Source organism: Hypanus sabinus, unplaced genomic scaffold, assembly GCF_030144855.1.
Source record: "Hypanus sabinus isolate sHypSab1 unplaced genomic scaffold, sHypSab1.hap1 scaffold_2656, whole genome shotgun sequence".
NCBI classification, from domain to species: domain Eukaryota; kingdom Metazoa; phylum Chordata; class Chondrichthyes; order Myliobatiformes; family Dasyatidae; genus Hypanus; species Hypanus sabinus.
Genome location: NW_026780788.1, coordinates 1 through 16,804, shown reverse-complemented (window position 1 = coordinate 16,804; position 16,804 = coordinate 1). Strand labels below are relative to the sequence as shown.

The 16,804-nt window shown below is 47.0% G+C and overlaps 1 protein-coding gene across 1 annotated transcript; it reads right to left on the bottom strand.

Moving 5' to 3' along the window:
- Positions 1 to 8,194: 8,194 nt before the first annotated feature.
- LOC132388118 (uncharacterized) lies at positions 8,195 to 15,130 on the bottom strand (the record flags this gene model as incomplete). Its single annotated transcript, XM_059960476.1, has 2 exons — positions 8,195 to 8,511; positions 14,687 to 15,130. Coding segments are annotated over 2 exons (692 nt in total), but the record flags the coding sequence as incomplete, so codon positions are not given.
- Between the last annotated feature and the right edge of the window lie 1,674 nt (positions 15,131 to 16,804).

Genomic DNA, 16,804 nt, shown 5'->3' with positions numbered 1-16,804 from the left:
GATTTATAATGGCTTGAGAGTCTCGCGGTGTAAAGACTGATAAGACTGGAAGATCCGATGGTCACAGAAAGTTGTTAGCTTAAAATTAATTTCTACTTTTGAAAAGACTGGTTTGTACTACCGAGAATTTTTTTTTCTTTTTGCAGGATTTAAATGAATTAATTGCTTTGTTTTATTCTGTATGCTTTATTGAAGATCTTTTAAGTAATTATTTGGCGTTTCTTGTGTTTTAAAGACAGATTGGATAATTTAAAGATGGCGATTGTTTCTCTTTTGAGCAAATATTTCAAGAATTGTTTTGAATGTGTTTTTCTTCACTTATCTAATACTATGAAGGTTACTTTCAAATTGAAGGTGGTTTTGTTTTATAGGAAAAACACTATCCTTTCAAGTTAACTATACTGAGATATATGTCGACGGTAATGAGATTTATATCCGGTAGAGGGAGACAGAGATTACTTTTTTTATATTCAAGTTAGCGGAGCTATAGCAGCATCGATGCATTTCCTGGGGCTTGCGTCAATAGATATCAACTTTCTTTCTGGGCTTTGTAATTTGGGTGTTGTGTTTTTTTTTTCTTTTTTTTACCCCCATATGGAATCCCAGATTATTTTTATTGTTGTTCATCACCATTTCGATCACTTTATCCTGAAAATATTTTAACTAAAATTATCTATATGAATCAAACCGGCTTTATTAAAGGCCGTTCTCCACTTCCCCCACCACCACCACTCTGCAATCCCCTCTCCCTCAGATCCCATCGTCAGCTCCTGGGCCCTCAGAGGCTCCATCTTCCTCTCACCCCAACCCTTCCCTCTCCGCTGTCACTAACAGCCTCCCGCCTCCCTCTGATCCCATCTCTCATCCGTGCCGGGTCTTTACCATTCCCTCCGACCTTCAGCTCTCTGAGGCAGAGCGCTCTGTCCTCAGTAAGGGACCCACCTTTATCCCTCTTCGCGCACACCTCAGCGAGTTCTGCGTACGCCATGACGCTGAATTCATCTTCCGCCGGTTCCGTCTCCGAGCTTATTTCTTTGGCAAGGACTCTCCTACCCCCACCGATGACCCATTCCCCCGTCTTCAACCCTCCTTCTCTTCATGGGCACCCCGCTTTGGTCTTCTGCCTGCTCTCGATCTCTTTATTGCTAATTGCCGACGGGGCATCAACCTTCTCGACTTCACCACACCCTGTTCCAATTCCAGCCTAATTCCTTCCGAACGCTCTGCTCTCCGCTCCCTCCGCACCAATCCCAACCTCATTATAAAACCCTCTGATAAGAGGGAGCTGCTGTTGTCTGGCATACTGTCCTCTACCTGGTCGAAGCACAGCGACAACTCTCTGATACCTCCTCTTATTTACCCCTTGATCATGACTCCACTAAGGAGCACCAGGCTGTCTCCTACACCATCACCAACCTTATCAGCTCTGGGAATCTCCCATCCACTGCCACCAACCTCATAGTCCCACACCCCGCACTTCCCGTTTCTACCTCCTATCCAAGAGCCACAAACCTGGCTGTCCCGGTAGACCTGGTGCTTCCCCATTTTCTTTCTTCGTAGGCCTCCCATCCCTTGATCCTTTCCCTTCTCCAGCTCCATATCACTTTCGCCAATCACCTTTCCAGCTCTGAACTTCATCCCACCCACTCCGGTCTTCTCCTATCATTTTGCATTTCCCCCTCCCCCCCAATACTTTCAAATCTCTTAGTATCTCTCCTTTCGGTTAGTCCTGACGAAGGGTCTCGGCCCGAAACTTCGACAGTGCTTCTCCCTATTGATGCTGACCGGCCTGCTGTGTTCCACCAACATTTTGTGTGAGTTGTTTCGATTTCCAGCATCTGTAGATGCCCTAATGTAATACCTTCAGTCCTGTGTTCAGTCTATTAGATTCTGTGCCCTCATTTCCATTGCAACTCATCCTGTCGACTGCCAGGTTGCCCGATCAGCAGCCTCTCATTGCCAGCAGTCTCACAACATAATGTCTCTGTCTACAAACCAACTACCTCATCCTCGGCGGTAGCACATCGGTTCCCAAACCCCTTACCTAACTCACAAAATTTCTTTTCAGGGCCTGCTGACATTTTCTACCTGTCATTGGTGCCAATATTTACCAACAAGTCTGGTTGCTCGCCCTCCCCCTTTAGAATGCCAGGGACCTGATCAGAGTCATCCCTGTCCCTGGCACCTGGACACATCTCACCATCCGGGTGACTCTATCACCAGCACAGAACCGCTGGTCGTTGGTTGACAACAGGAGGAACTCTAACCCTGTTACGGCGGAGGGAGGATCGGGTGAGAGTTAATGTTCTGGAAATGGAGGGGGTTGCCTCATGGATCAGAGGGAATGAAAGGTTGGAGAGGCTTCACTTGTTTCCTCTGTAGAGATGGGGGCTGAGGGGAGACCAGAGAGAGACCGAGACTGAGTAGAGATCTGAGAGAAGAGAACCGACATCGTTTGTTCACGAGGTGAATATCTCAATTACCAAAGGACGGGATTTCAAGGTGAGCGTGGGACAGTTCAAAGACAATGTGAGGCAGAAGTTTCTTTTTTTACACAGAGCGCGCTGCGTGCCTGGCATCTGCCGGCGCGGCTACTGGCGGGGATCGATACCACAAGGGTTTTTAAGAGGCCTTTTCAGACACGTGCCTGGAACGAGGGGATCTGGACATTGTCCAGGAAAAAGAGATTAATATTAGGTTTCGTTGGATTAATTACTCCGGCAGAACATTGCGGAGTTCGGGGCCTCTTCCTCTGCCGTATCACTCGGTTGTCGGTGAATTTTTACTGCTCCCTCTCTGGCTTTCTCACAGCCGTCCTGTTGCCGGGAGACTGGAACCGCACACAACACTCCCAGTGCGGTCACGTTACGGCCTGTACCACGTCACGGCCCTGTCTTTCAATCTTTACCTGTGTCCCGGTACTCCATGAGGTCGTGTCATTCACCGTGTTCCTCCGACCCCACATTGACTTCGTTCTCTATCCCTGTCCCCAATCTTTACTCCATTCTGTATCTTTCGTTTTCCGCGTTTCTTCCTCCCTCTCTTTCACACAAGACTCACTCACACACACACATACATACAAACTAACACACACACATACATACAAACTAACACACACACACACACACACACACGTTATCTCTATCATCCTATTGACCTTCATCCCGCATCCAAAAAATCGCCACTTCCTGCACTTTGTCTCAAACTCTCCCCGCACCCCGGCCCCATTAGCACCTCTTCCCACTATCTCCACTTTCTGTCCCTGTTCCCTCACCCTCTCTTTCTCTCCATCTCGTCTCCCAGTGTCTCTTTCCCACACTTTGTCTCCCACTTCCACCTACTCTCTTCTCCCTTCACCCATATTCGCCTCTTCCACTCTCTCTGCGCCTCATTCCCAGTTCCCCTTAATCCCTTCTCGCCCTTCTCTCTTACCCTCTCTTCCCCTTCACGGCTTATCTCGGATCCGTTATATATCAGTCTCTGTCCCCCTTTCTCTTTCTTTCCTCACTTCTCACTCCTTGTTCACTCACCCTCTTCCAATCCCCTTCCCAGATTCTCCACTGCTCCAGTCCTCTCTCTCCCTTTCTCTCCGTCTCTCTCTCCCCTAACTTCCTCTCTCTCTGACTGTCTCTACACAGATGCTTTTCCTCAATTTCTCTATCTCCTCTCTTTCCCTCATCCGTTCTCTTTTGCACCCTCCCCCTCTTTCCTCCAAACATTCGTCCCTACACAGTCACTAACCTGCATCTTTCCCTTATTGTCTCTTACTCCGGTTATGCCTAACCTTTCGCTTGCCTGTCGTTTTGTCCCCAATTCCCCCTTTCCTGTAGCTTGCTGTCTCCACCACCCACCCGTCCAGACCAGCATCCCTCCCCCACCCCGCACTGTGATCACGGTTTTACACACTCAGTGGATTACATATATTGAATAATTACTCATCGGTTGGAAAGATTCAATGTTCTCTCAGTGTGGTTTCCGGAAGAGGCCTGTTTGTTTCCGTTTAATGTGGAGAAGAGGGGGATGAGAGAGGGTAAGTGAGGGGGAAGGAGTGGGGAAAGGAGAGGTGTAAAGAGAGGTGAAAGAGGGGGGGATAGAGAGAGAGAGAGAGAGAGAGAGAGAGAGAGAGAGAGAGAGAGAGAGAGAGAGAGAGAGAGAGAGAGAGAGAGATAGAGAGAGAGAGAGAGAGAGAGAGAGAGAGAGAGAGGGACAGGCAGGCAGACTGAATGAGAGAGGGGAGAGAGGGGAGAGAGGAGAGATGAGCGTAAATTGGGACAGTTGCTTTCAATGGATCAAGGTACAGTGATAAATTTTGATTCGCATCCCGTACATAAAGATCACTTCATCACCTCCAGACTGGGAATACGGGGTCGCGAAATGTGAGGGGACAATTAATTAACTTAACGAATCATACAGACCAATTAATCACAACACTGGATTAGGGAGATTGTGAAGTTAGTGGTCCATCTCTCAGGAAGTCAGAATGTTCGACGTGTGTGGGGTCTTTGATAACGTGGACTGTTTTATTGAGGCAGAGAGATGTGTAAACAGTGTCCACAGTTTCCATGATTTACTGAACTTGTTCACAGCTCTCTGCAGTGCTTCCGGTGGTGGCCAGTGCTGTTGCCTTGACAACACGACTAGTTTCCGCACAGGATGTGTTCTATAAAAATGTTGTCGGTAACCAGCTCTATTGTGTTGGTGAAATGGCGGGGGTGGGGAGTGTTGATACCAGGTCACAAAGCTCTCCAGCTCCGACCCGACACGCGGGTGGAGAAGGTTTACAGGAGTAAAATCACTGGCTCTGTGAACACGGGTGGAACTGTCCAGACGGACTGAAGGGTCTATTTACGCGCTTTCCCCGAATCTCGTCCTTCTCTCTCACTTTTCTCACTCTCACCTTCCTCTCTCTAGTCTCTCTCCGCATCTCCTCTCTCATCCCAAACTCTACTATCCCTCCCCCTCACTCTCCTCCATTACTCCCCACTCCCTACTCCTTACACCACTCTCACACTGACCCCTCACCCTCTGCTTACTCCCTACCTTCCTGAATCCTGCATCACTCATATGAAACATATTCCTCCCGCGCCCTCCTCATCCAGCCGAAAGGCTTTATCTGCTGTCGCTTCCGCAGGACACGGATTTACTCAACTTCCAGTAACTCTGATTCACTGCCAAACAGTGGAGCGGGAGGGAGAGGGCGAGGCGAAGTTGAGAAGAGGGAGAAAAACGGTTGAGGGAATTGGGAAGGGGGCGGTAGAGGAGGGAGACTAAGGGATGATGAGATGTGGGATGAAGTAAGTGTGTTGAACAAACAATCCCGCAGCATCCTCGGGAAGTTCCCACTCCCCACTGATCGAATCCTCTTATTTTGCTGATCTCGGTCCGACAAGTCCACTCTTTATTACTTTCCATAGAGTTTGTCTGACCTGCTGAGTTCCTCCAGCATTTTGTGTGTGTTGTTCTCCGTTACACCTCCTTCTACTGTGCCCCTTTCTTTTCCCATTTCCTGCACCTCTTTCCCTTCCTCCATTCTTACCCATCTCTCCCAAGCGCATAGAACGGGTAAAGAGCTCGGGGAAGTTGAGAAGCAGGAGATACTGGGAAGATGGAGAAAGGACTGAATGAAACCAGACAGGAGAGAAAGTTCACTCACCCTCTCCTTCTCTCTCTCCATCTCCCTCTCCGTATACGTCACCCTCTCTCAATCCCCCTCCTCTCTCTCTCTCACTCTACCTCTCCCTCTCTCTGTCGCCCTCGTCTCCCCACTCTCTCCCTCTCACTTCCTCTCTCTCCCCGTCTCCCTCTCACTCTCTCTCTATCACTATCTCCCTCTCTCTCACTCACTCTCTGTCCTTCTCTGTCAGTCTCTCTCTCTCTCTCTCTCTCTCTCTCTCTCCTATAAAGGTTCGGATGGAGGGAATGATATGCAGTCGGTAGAAAGGCGGAGCTGGGTCACTGAACGAAGTCAATGCCGATACAATCAATTGCTGACTCGATCAGTTTGACTCCTCCCTCTCCATCTCCGTCTAACTCTTTCCCCTCTCTCCGTGGCCGAAGGACAGATGCGACAGTGGTGAGGAGAGAAAGAGAGTGAGGGAGAGAGATGTTCACTGACAAAGGGTAGACTATGGGGGGGGGGGGATGGGAGAGTGCGGTAAGTAGTTTGAAGACGGTGAAAGTGGGATAAGCAAGTGGATGCAGTGAGGGAGGGTGAAGAGAGGCACCGAGGGAAGGTGGGAGGAAGGTGGAGGGTAAGAACGTGAGCAGCGATAGAGGGAGGGGTGGCAGAGAGGGAGAACCATTTTATGTGAAATTTGGGCAAATGAGAAAAGGAGAGCAGGAGAGCGGGATCAGGGGTGGGATAAAGAGGGAGGGAAGGAAATAGGGAGAAAGGAAGGAGTGGACTAGCGTGGAGGTGGAAGAGATGGAGAGGGCTGGAGCAGAGGAGAGTGTGGTAGTGATTGAGAGAGGAATACAGGGGAGAGGTTTTTGTGTGTGTGAGAGAGAGAGTGTGAAAAAGGGGGAGAGAGACTGCAATGAAAAGTCCACAGAGGGAGTGAGAGTGCGTGGGAGAAAGGGTAAGAATGGGGGAAGGGAGAGAGGTGCAGGAAATGGGAAAAGAAAGGGGCACAGTAGAAGGAGGTGTAACGGAGAACAACACACACAAAATGCTGGAGGAACTCAGCAGGTCAGACAAACTCTATGGAAATTAATAAAGAGTGGACTTGTCGGACCGAGATCAGCAAAATAAGAGGATTCGATCAGTGGGGAGTGGGAACTTCCCGAGGATGCTGCTGGATTGTTTGTTGGATTACAGTAAGTGAGAAGTACAATATATAATGAAAAACACAATCCCAAGTCTAAAACAAAGAGTGAAAGAATTGATAAAGGAACAAGTGATATGAACATTCTACTAAACAAGTGTAAACAGAGCACTGAATCATTGATCTTAGAGAGGGGGAGATAGGGGAGAGGGGGTGAGGGGGAGAGTAAGGGAAACTGGAGATGGGTGGAGAAAGGGGAAAATGGAACGGGGAGACGGAGGGAAGAGAGGGATGGAGGGAAGAGAGGGATGAGTGAAAGAAAGAGAACGTGGGGAGAGAGGGTTCAAGAGTAGGAGAATGGGGTATATTGGGGAGGAAAGAGTGAAGCAGAGAGTTGGCAGAGTGGGAAGTGTGGGGAGAGTGTGGAAGAGGGGAGGAGAGTGTGAGAGAGAGTTGGGAAAGTTGAGGGAGGGGAGGGAGAGAGAGAAGAGAAAGGTAAGGAGTGAAAGTGAGGTATGTAGGCAAGAGAGTGGGGAGGGGGAGGGACAGAAATGGATGGGTATGGAGTGGGAGGTGCCTCACCTCATCTTGCCCTGATGACGGATGCTGCTTTTCCTTTTGCTAAGGCAGAGGTTGATGGACTTTTGATTGGTCAGAACATGAAAGGATACGCAGCGAAGGCAGGAAAATGGGGCTGGGAGGAAAAATGCATTTACTATGATGAATTGGCAGAGCAGTTTTGATGGGCCAAATGGCCTAATTCTGCTTCTGTCTCTCATGGTCTTATGGTCCAAGAGCAGCCTCTCATTCAATGAGAGCAAGAGCAATGAACTGGTTATGGACTTTGGAGGAGGAAACAGGAACCCATGTGGCAATCCTCATCGGGGCTCAAAGGTGGAGACGTTCAGCAACTTTAAATTCCACAGTGTGAACATTTCAGAGGAATAGTCCCGAGCCCAGGACACAAGTGCAATTACAACAAAGCAGGAACTGTCTGTCCTCAGTTGTATGGCCCAGCACGTCATAGTGGATATGGCCCAGGACATCACGGGTAAAACTCTCCTCACGACTGAGCATATCTCTGCGGAGCGCTGTCGCAGGAAATCAGCATCCATCATCAAGGACCCCCACCACCCAGGCCATGCTCTCTTCTCAATGCTGCCATCAGGAAGAAGTTGCATGAGCCTCAGGAGCCTCAACCCCAGGTTCAAGAACAGTTATTACACTCAACCAACAGGTCCTTCTTTCCTTTAACAATATTTTTATTCAGAAGAAAGAAAAAGATTTAGAGTGCAACACATAGATACATTTGAACATAACTTGTGTACATTCATATATTGTAGTAAAATTGATCAAAATGTCATAGCATAACACATGAAGATCTACCAATCTAATCAAAAATTTAAAGATAGGTCATACATCATAAAAGAATTTTTATATATATAAAAAGTCAATCCCCGACCAACTACCAAACAAAAAAGCTGATGGATGACAATGGATTAGAAAAAAAACATATTCACTTCAGAAGAGAAGATAAAAATATACATAAATGTCTGTGCACTGTTAAACTTTATAAATTGGAAAAGTAATTTAGGAATGATCCCCAAATATCGTAAAAAAGATTGTTTCAAATTTAAGACTGAGCAGCTGATCTTTTTTAAATTTAAATACGACATAATATTACGTAGCCATTGAAGATGTGTAGGAGGGGTAGACTCGTTCCATTTAAGCAAGATTGCTCTTCTTGCTGAAAGAGAGGTAAAAACTAAAACATGTAGGTTAGGAGTAATTAAAGTTATATCTTCATTTGCAATAATACCTAACAAGGCAGTAAGGGGATTTGGGTCAAATTGGACCCTAAAAAGTTGGGAGAAGGTATGAAATACTTCCCGCCAAAACTTTTCAATTGTAAGGCAAAACCAAAACATATGAATTAAAGAGGTATCAGCAGAGTTGCATTTATTACAAAGTGGAGAAACATTCGGGTAAAAACTGGAGAGCTTCTGTTTAGAAATGTAAGATCTATCAACCACTTTGAATTGTAGAAGAGAATGACGAGCACAGAAAGATGATTTATTTACCCATTTAAGAATTTTATTCCATCTATCATCAGAAATCTGACAATTTAGGTCATCCTGCCAAGATTTTTTTTTTTATTTTATCTAAAGAATCTTGTCTCGAATAAATCAACAAGTTATAGATACCGGTAATAGAACCATTAAGAAAAGGTTTTAAATTTAACAGATTGTCCAGTAAATTTTTATCAGGACCTAGAGGAAAAGTAGCTAATTGGAAACATAGAAAATCTCTAATTTGAAGGTATCCGTAAAAATACGATTGTGGGAGTGCAAATTTATTTGACAATTGGTCAAATGATGCAAAAGATCCTGAGATAAACAAGTCTCAAAAACACTTAATACCTAGTTCATCCCAATCCTTAAAGACTTTGTCAATCATAGAAGGGAAAAAAAAATAATTATGGAGAATGGGAGATGATAATGAAAAATTCGCTAAACCAAAACATTTTCCTAATTGAGACCAGATCCCTAAACTTTGCTACTCCCACAACCAATGGACACAATCAACAGCTCTTCATCTCATGTTCTTGATGCTTATTTCTGGGTTATTTTTTAGTTTTATTTCTTTTGTATTTGAATTTTGTTGTCTTTTGCACATGGTTTTGTTTGTCCTGTTGGGAGGCGATCTTTCATTCATTTTATAATGGTTCTTGAGTTTACTGAATTTACAACATAATCAAATCCCAGGATTATACATGGTGATGTACCTATACTTTGATAATAAATTTACTTTGCACATTTTAAGTTCTACATTTCAATTTGTAAATAACTGAAACATAAGAGCGGGTTGTGAGCTCAGTCTGCTGGGTAAATGATTTTGTTCTGATCTGAATGGTCGGCCCAACACTGTGTCCCGTATTTCAAGGCACACCAATTACTGGAAATATTCCTGCATCGAACTTGAAAGCCTCAAATATTCTGTCTCTCTGTTCAAGATTGCGAACACACGGAGACACACACAAAGACACGTTTCAAAACGTCGACAATCATAACAGTGCCCAAAAATACCAGGGTGACCTGCCTCAACGACTATCGCCCAGTGACGCTCACTACTGTGATGAAGTGCTTTGACGGGACGGTCATGGTCAATCAAATCCTGTCTGTGAGCAGGGACCCACTGCAATTTGCCAATCTCTACAATCTGTCAACAATACTCACTGGCTCACACTCGGCCTTAGATCACCTGGACAATAGCAATACACAAGACAGGCAGGTGATTACAGCTCAGCGTTCAACACAATCAGACCCTCAACTGTAATCAACAAGCTCCAAAACCTGGGCCTCTGTACCTCTTTCTGCAACTGGATCCTCACCAGGAGACCCCAGTCTGTGTGGATCAGAAATAACATCTCCTCCTTGCTGACAATCAACACTGGTACACCTCAACGATGCGTGCTCAGCCCACTGCTCTACTCTCTCTACACCACGTCAGTGTGGCTAGGCTCATCTATAAACTTGCCGACAACACAACTATTGTTGCTGGAATTTCAGACGCTGATGAGGAGGAGTACAGGAGTGAGATAGATCAGCAAGTTGAGTGGTGTCGCAGCAAAAACCTTGCACTCTGCATCATGAAGACAAAGGAATTGATTGTGGATCCAGGAAGGGGAAGTCGAGGGAACCCACACCAGTCCTCATCGTGGGATCAGAAGTGAAAAGGGTGAGCAGTTTCCATTTCCTGCCTGTCATCATCTCTGAGGAACTATCCTGGGCCCAACATATTGATGCAGTTACAATGAAGGCACAACATTGGCTATATTTCATTCGGAGACTGAGGGGAATCGGTCTGTCACTAAAGACACTTGCAGATTTCTACAGATGTACTGTGGAGAGAGTTCTAACTGGTTGCATCACTGCCTGGTGCGGAGAGGCCACTGCACAGGATCGGAAAATGCTGCAGAAAGTTGTAAACTCAGCCAGCTCCTTCATGGGCACTGGACTCCACAGCATCCAGGACACATTCAAAAGATGATGCCACAAAAAGGTGACATCCATCATTAAGAACCCCCATCACACAGGACGTGACCTCTTCTCATTGCTACCATCAAGGAGGATGTACAGGACCATGGCGACACACTCACCGGTTCAGGAACAGCTTCTTCCCCACAATCAGATTTCTAAATGACAATGTGCCGATAAACACTTCCTCAGAATTTTCCCTCACTTTTTGCACTTCATTTTAAATATAATTTCACACATACTAATTGTAATCTGTAGATTTTATTACTAAATATTGCAATCTACTGCTGACAAATTTCACCACAAACGCCGGTGATATTAAACCTGATTCTGATAAACGAACACACACAGCTGGGCTCAGACATACAACACTCCCACACTCCCACATGATAAGTGATCTTGAAATAAAGGAGCCATTAGGAAGTAGTGATCATAACATGATAAGTTTTTATCTACAATTTGAGAGGGATAGGGGCAGATCAGAGATGTCAGTGTTGCAATTAAATAAAGGAGACTACGGAGCCATGAGGGATGAGCTGGCCAAAGTTAAATGGGCGGATGCCCTGGCAGGAAAGACAGTGGATCAGCAGTGCCAGATATTCTTGGGCATAATACAAAAGATGCAAATGCAGTTCATTCCAATGAGAAGGAAGGATTCAAAGAGGGGGAAGGGGCCACAGTGGTTGACAAAGGAAGTCAGAGATTGTATAGCATTAAAGAAAAAGAAGTATGACATGGCTAAGATGAGGGGGAATACAGATGATTGGGAAAGATTTAAGGAACAGCAGATCTTAACTAAAAAAGCAATACAGAGAGAAAAAATCAGGTATGAGCTCAGTCTAGCCAGAAATATAAAAGGGGATAGCAAAAGCTTTTTTAGCTATGTGAAGAGAAAGAAGATAGTTAAGAACAATGTTGGCCCCTTGAAGAATGAATTGGGAGAAATTGTTATGGGAAACAGGGAAATGGCAACAGAATTTAATGCATACTTTAGATCTGTCTTCACCAGGGAGGACACAAGCAATCTCCCAGATGTATGGATGGGCCAGGGTCATAAGATATCAGAGGAATTGAGACAGATTGACATTAGGAAAGAAACTGTGATGAGTAGACTGGTAGGACTGAAGGCTAATAAATCCCCGGGTCCAGATGGTCTGCATCCGAGGGTTCTAAAAGAGGTGGCTCAGGAAATTGCGGATACATTGGTAATCATTTTCCAATGTTCCTTAGATTCAGGATCAGTTCCTGAAGATTGGAGAGTGGCTAATGTTGTCCCACTTTTCAAGAAGGGAGGGAAGGAGAAAACGGAGAACTATCGCCCTGTTAGCCTAATGTCAGTCGTGAGGAAGATGCTTGAGTCCATTATTAAGGACGAAATAGTGGCACATCTAGATGGCAGAAATAGGATTAGGCCGAGCCAGCATGGATTTACCAAGGGCAAATCATGCTTGACTAATCTGTTGGAGTTTTTTGAGGGTGTAACAAGGATGTTAGACGAGGGTAAGCCAGTAGATGTTGTGTACCTAGATTTTCAGAAGGCATTCGATAAGGTGCCACATAGGAGGTTGGTGAGTAAAATCAGAGCTCATGGCATTGGGGGCAGGGTTTCAACATGGATAGAAAACTGGTTGGCAGATAGAAAGCAAAGGGTAGCAGTGAATGGGTGACTAGTGGGGTACCACAGGGCTCTGTATTGGGACCACAGCTCTTTACAATTTATGTCAATGATTTAGGTGAGGGCATTGAAAACTATATCAGCAGGTTTGCTGACGATACTAAACTGGGTGGCAGTGTGACATGCGAAGAGGATGTTAGGAGAATACAGGGAGACTTGGATAGGCTGAGTGAGTGGACAGATACTTGGCAGATGTCATTCAATGTGAATAAATGTGAAGTTATCCACTTTGGAAGCTGGAACAAGAGGGCAGAGTATTGTCTGAACGGTGTCGAGTTAGGTAAGGGAGAAATGCAAAGAGACCTAGTCCTAGTTCAACAGTCAATGAAGGTGAATGAGCAAGTGCAACAGGCAGTGAAGAGGGCAAGTGGAATGTTGGCCTTTGTTACAAGGGGAATTGAATACAAGAACAAGGATGTTCTTTTGCATTTGTACAGGGCCCTGGTGAGACCACACCTGGAATATTGTGTACAGTTTTGGTCTCCAGGTTTAAGGAAGGACATTCTGGCAATTGAGGAAGTGCAGCGTAGATTCACTAGGTTGATTCCTGGGATGGCAGGGCTGTCTTACGCAGAGAGATTGGAGAGATTGGGCGTGTACACGCTGGAATTGAGGAGATTGAGAGGGGATCTGATTGAAACATTTAAGATAATTAAAGGATTTGATAGGATTGAGGCAGGAAATATGTTCCAGATGTTGGGAGAGTCCAGTACCAGAGGGCATGGATTGAGAATAAGAGGTCAGTTATTTAAAACAGAGTTGAGGAAGAGCTTCTTCTCCCAGAGAGTTGTGGAGGTGTGGAATGCACTGCCTCGGAAGACGGTGGAGGCCAATTCTCTGGATGCTTTCAAGAAGGAGCTGGATAGATATCTGATGGATAGGGGAATCAAGGGATATGGGGACAAGGCAGGGACTGGGTATTGATAGTGAATGATCAGCCAAGATCTCAGAATGGCGGTGCAGACTCGAGGGGCCGAATGGTCTACTTCTGCACCTATTGTCTATTGTCTATTCTTCCCTTTGTGACACCCTGCTTGCTCCGTGGCCCCCGGTATGAAGCTCAAACTGTTGCAACACCTGCCCTTTAAATTCATGGCTGAGGCTGTGTTGTGTCTGTTCACTGTTTGAGTTCAATATTAAATGAAGAGCATTGAATGGGAAGGAAGGTTTGAATAGAAGAATAAAGATCTCCTCTGAAGGTATATGGGGTCCTGGTGAGAGCGTACATGGAACACTGCACAGGTCTGGTCTCCCTCCCGGAGTCAGCCTGTGGGATGAAGGGAATGAAGAGATTTCCCAGATTGATTTAGGAGGTGAGGTAGTGTCCTCGGAGAGATTATACTGACCAGGCCTGTCTCAAAATTAGAGAAATAAAAGGCCGTCTGACTGAGACAGACACAGTCTCACAGGGTATTGACAGGGTAGAGGCAGGAATGATGTTTCCTTTGGCTGTGGTGAGGAACCGGGGTCACAGAATCCGAGTTCACCTCAGCAGGACTGAGATGAGGAGAAATTTCCTCATCCAGAGGGCAGTGAATCTTTGGAATTTTCTCCACAAGGTTTCTAAGTTCAAAGGACAGATTTTGGGGCTCTGCGATGCTGGGAACGTTGCGAGAAAGTGGCGCTGATCTCAAAGATCAGGCATATTCTGAGTGAAAGACAGAACAAAAGCAAAGAGCCGAATGGCCTGCTCCTGCTTCCTTTTTCTAAAGTCCGAGTTTACCTTTACATGGGACACTGTGCACAGGTTTGGTCCCCGACCCAGTCTATCGGATAAAGGGAATGAAGAAGTTTCCCAGATTGATTTTGGGTTGTGGTAGAGACCTTAAAGAGATTACAATGATGGGGCATGTCTCAAAACTAGAGAAATAAGAGCTGGTCTGACTGAAATAGACACAAACACAGGGTATTGACAGGGTAGGGGGACAGAATGACACTCCCCTGTCCGGGGGGGTGTTGATCAAGGGGTCACAGACAGGGCTGAGATCCGGAGAAATTTCCTCACCCAGATTGCTGGTTAATATTTGGAATTTTCTCCACAAGTTTTCAAATTCAAAAGTCAAATTTAGGGGCTCAGCGATGATGGGAACGTTGCAAGAAAGTGGCGCTGATGTCAAAGATCGGGTATTCTGAGGAAAGGGTGGAAGAGGCGCAAAGGGCCGAGTGGCCACGCCTGCTCCTGTCTCTTATTTTCAGAAGCACGAGTTTACCTTTGTGCCTTGTTCTCCCTTGGTTTTCAGCCGTTCGGATTGCACAGGGGAGCGGTGAGAGCTCCGGAGATCCATCGGCAGCCGCTGCGGGGCAGCTCCCGTCTCCCAGCAGGAAGGGACGGGTCTGGGAGACAACTCCAGACAACAGGCCCCGATCCTCGGCGGGGAAAGGCCGGGCGCCCTCCGTGTAGCTGAAACATCTCACGGAATCTCCGCCGGTCGCTTCAGCTCTGCCTTCGAAAGGATTCACGACCCGCCGGTGGTGCAGCCGAAATCCGAGGCGCAGCTCCCGGTCTCCGGCCCACTCGGTCCCGGTTCCAAACTCAGGACCGGCCGGGCGCTTAGCGTCCCGCCCACTAACACCCTCAGCCAATGGGAGCACCTCTCTCCCTGCGGTGATCTCTGATTGGCTGTGTGTGTGAGAGGACGGGCTGCTGCTGGGAGCTGGACATGTCAGTCACAGTTTGTTCTTAGGATTTTGATTCTGTGATCCTTGGTTCCACTGCCCAGCCAGGAGAAACATCATTCCTTCCCCTACCCTGTAAATACCCTGTGTCTGTCTCAATCAGGAAGTTTCTCCATATAAACCTTGTGTTAATGAAATTGGTGACAGTTCTTTCAGACCAGCAGCTTTAACCACAAGGACACCAGACAGTGGTCAGCACGGAATGTCCTGCAGTTACTGCAGCAGAAGGACTGGATGGACACAGTGGAGTGGTTCCCTGTGCAGACAGTCCAGACCATCTGGCAGAATGCCTCATCACCACATCTTACCAACAGGCACCAAGTCCTCGCCTCGTCTGACGGCGAGAGGGCCCCTCCCAGTCTGATCCTTGCTGCATGCCCGGAGATCACTCCCACAGCGCGCTGCCCCGAGATTACTGCAGTGGAGACGAGAGGGCCCCTCCCAGTCTGATCCTTGCTGCATGCCCGGAGATCACTCCCACAGCGCGCTGCCCCGAGATTACTGCAGTGGAGACGAGACGGTCACTCACCTCTTTGCGGACTGCGGGCTGGCGAAGATCTGTGGAGAAAGATGCAAGGGCCTGTGCCACAGCAACTGCGTGACAGAAGGCTCACTGATCCTCGGGCTGTTCCTAGGACGCGCAGAGAAACGTACAGCGAGTGCTGCTGGAAGATCATCAACTCGGGGAAAGACCCTCGAAACCTGTTGGCCTGCCATCACATCGAGATGTCCGGAGAGCAGCGGTTCCCAAACTCGGGTCCACGGTTACTGGTATCGGTCTTTGGCACAAAATGTTGGGAACCCCTGTGATGCACCATCAATAACTCTCGGAGAAGTGAGTCAAGGTAGGCTGTTATTGGCTGGAAGAAAGCACCGTCAGCAGCAAGCGACCTCCACACAACGTCCTGGAGACTGAGGGAGGAGCAGTGCCACCAATCGCCTTTATAGAGGGGTCTGTGGGAGGAGCCTCAGGAACAGTCAGCGCGCGGGGGAGGGGGGGGGGGTGTCCAGACAGCTATATGTAGTTCACCACACCCTGTCATACAGGAATGCTGCCGACTGGCACAGTCCAGACTACAGGGACAACACTGGAACTAACGGGTCCCTCTACTGATCGACTGGGAGAGGCCGGGTTGGCTGAGGAAGCCTCTCAATTATTGTTCACCACCCCAGGGGGCGCATGAGCGACAACAGACAACAGAATACCCCACAGAGAACGAATGTAACTTCATTGGGTAAAGGGATTGGCACGTTTTATCATTCTAAGTATTTTATATAAAGCTTATTTTGATTAAAAAAAATGTATCAACATCTGATCTGTATCCAGAGTGAAGGAGACCAGGCCCTTGATTGGAGATGGGTCGGACATGGGTCAAGTCACGAAGTTTTTCTCACGAAGGGCTGTTCAAATCAGGACCTCACCGAGAAAATAATATTTTCCACCCTGTGACGTAAAATGACCAGTCCTGTGCTTTTTCCTGCAGCCACGGGTCGGTCATCACCACTGCATCTCTCTCCTCACAGCACAATATTCTCTCCGCATCCCCAGTTTAATGGCATGTTTTCACTGTTTACTTATCCACCGCTTTACACTCCACTCTGACTCTCTTAGACCTGGAGAAAGATTAAAAAAAACGAGCTGCTGGAGGAAC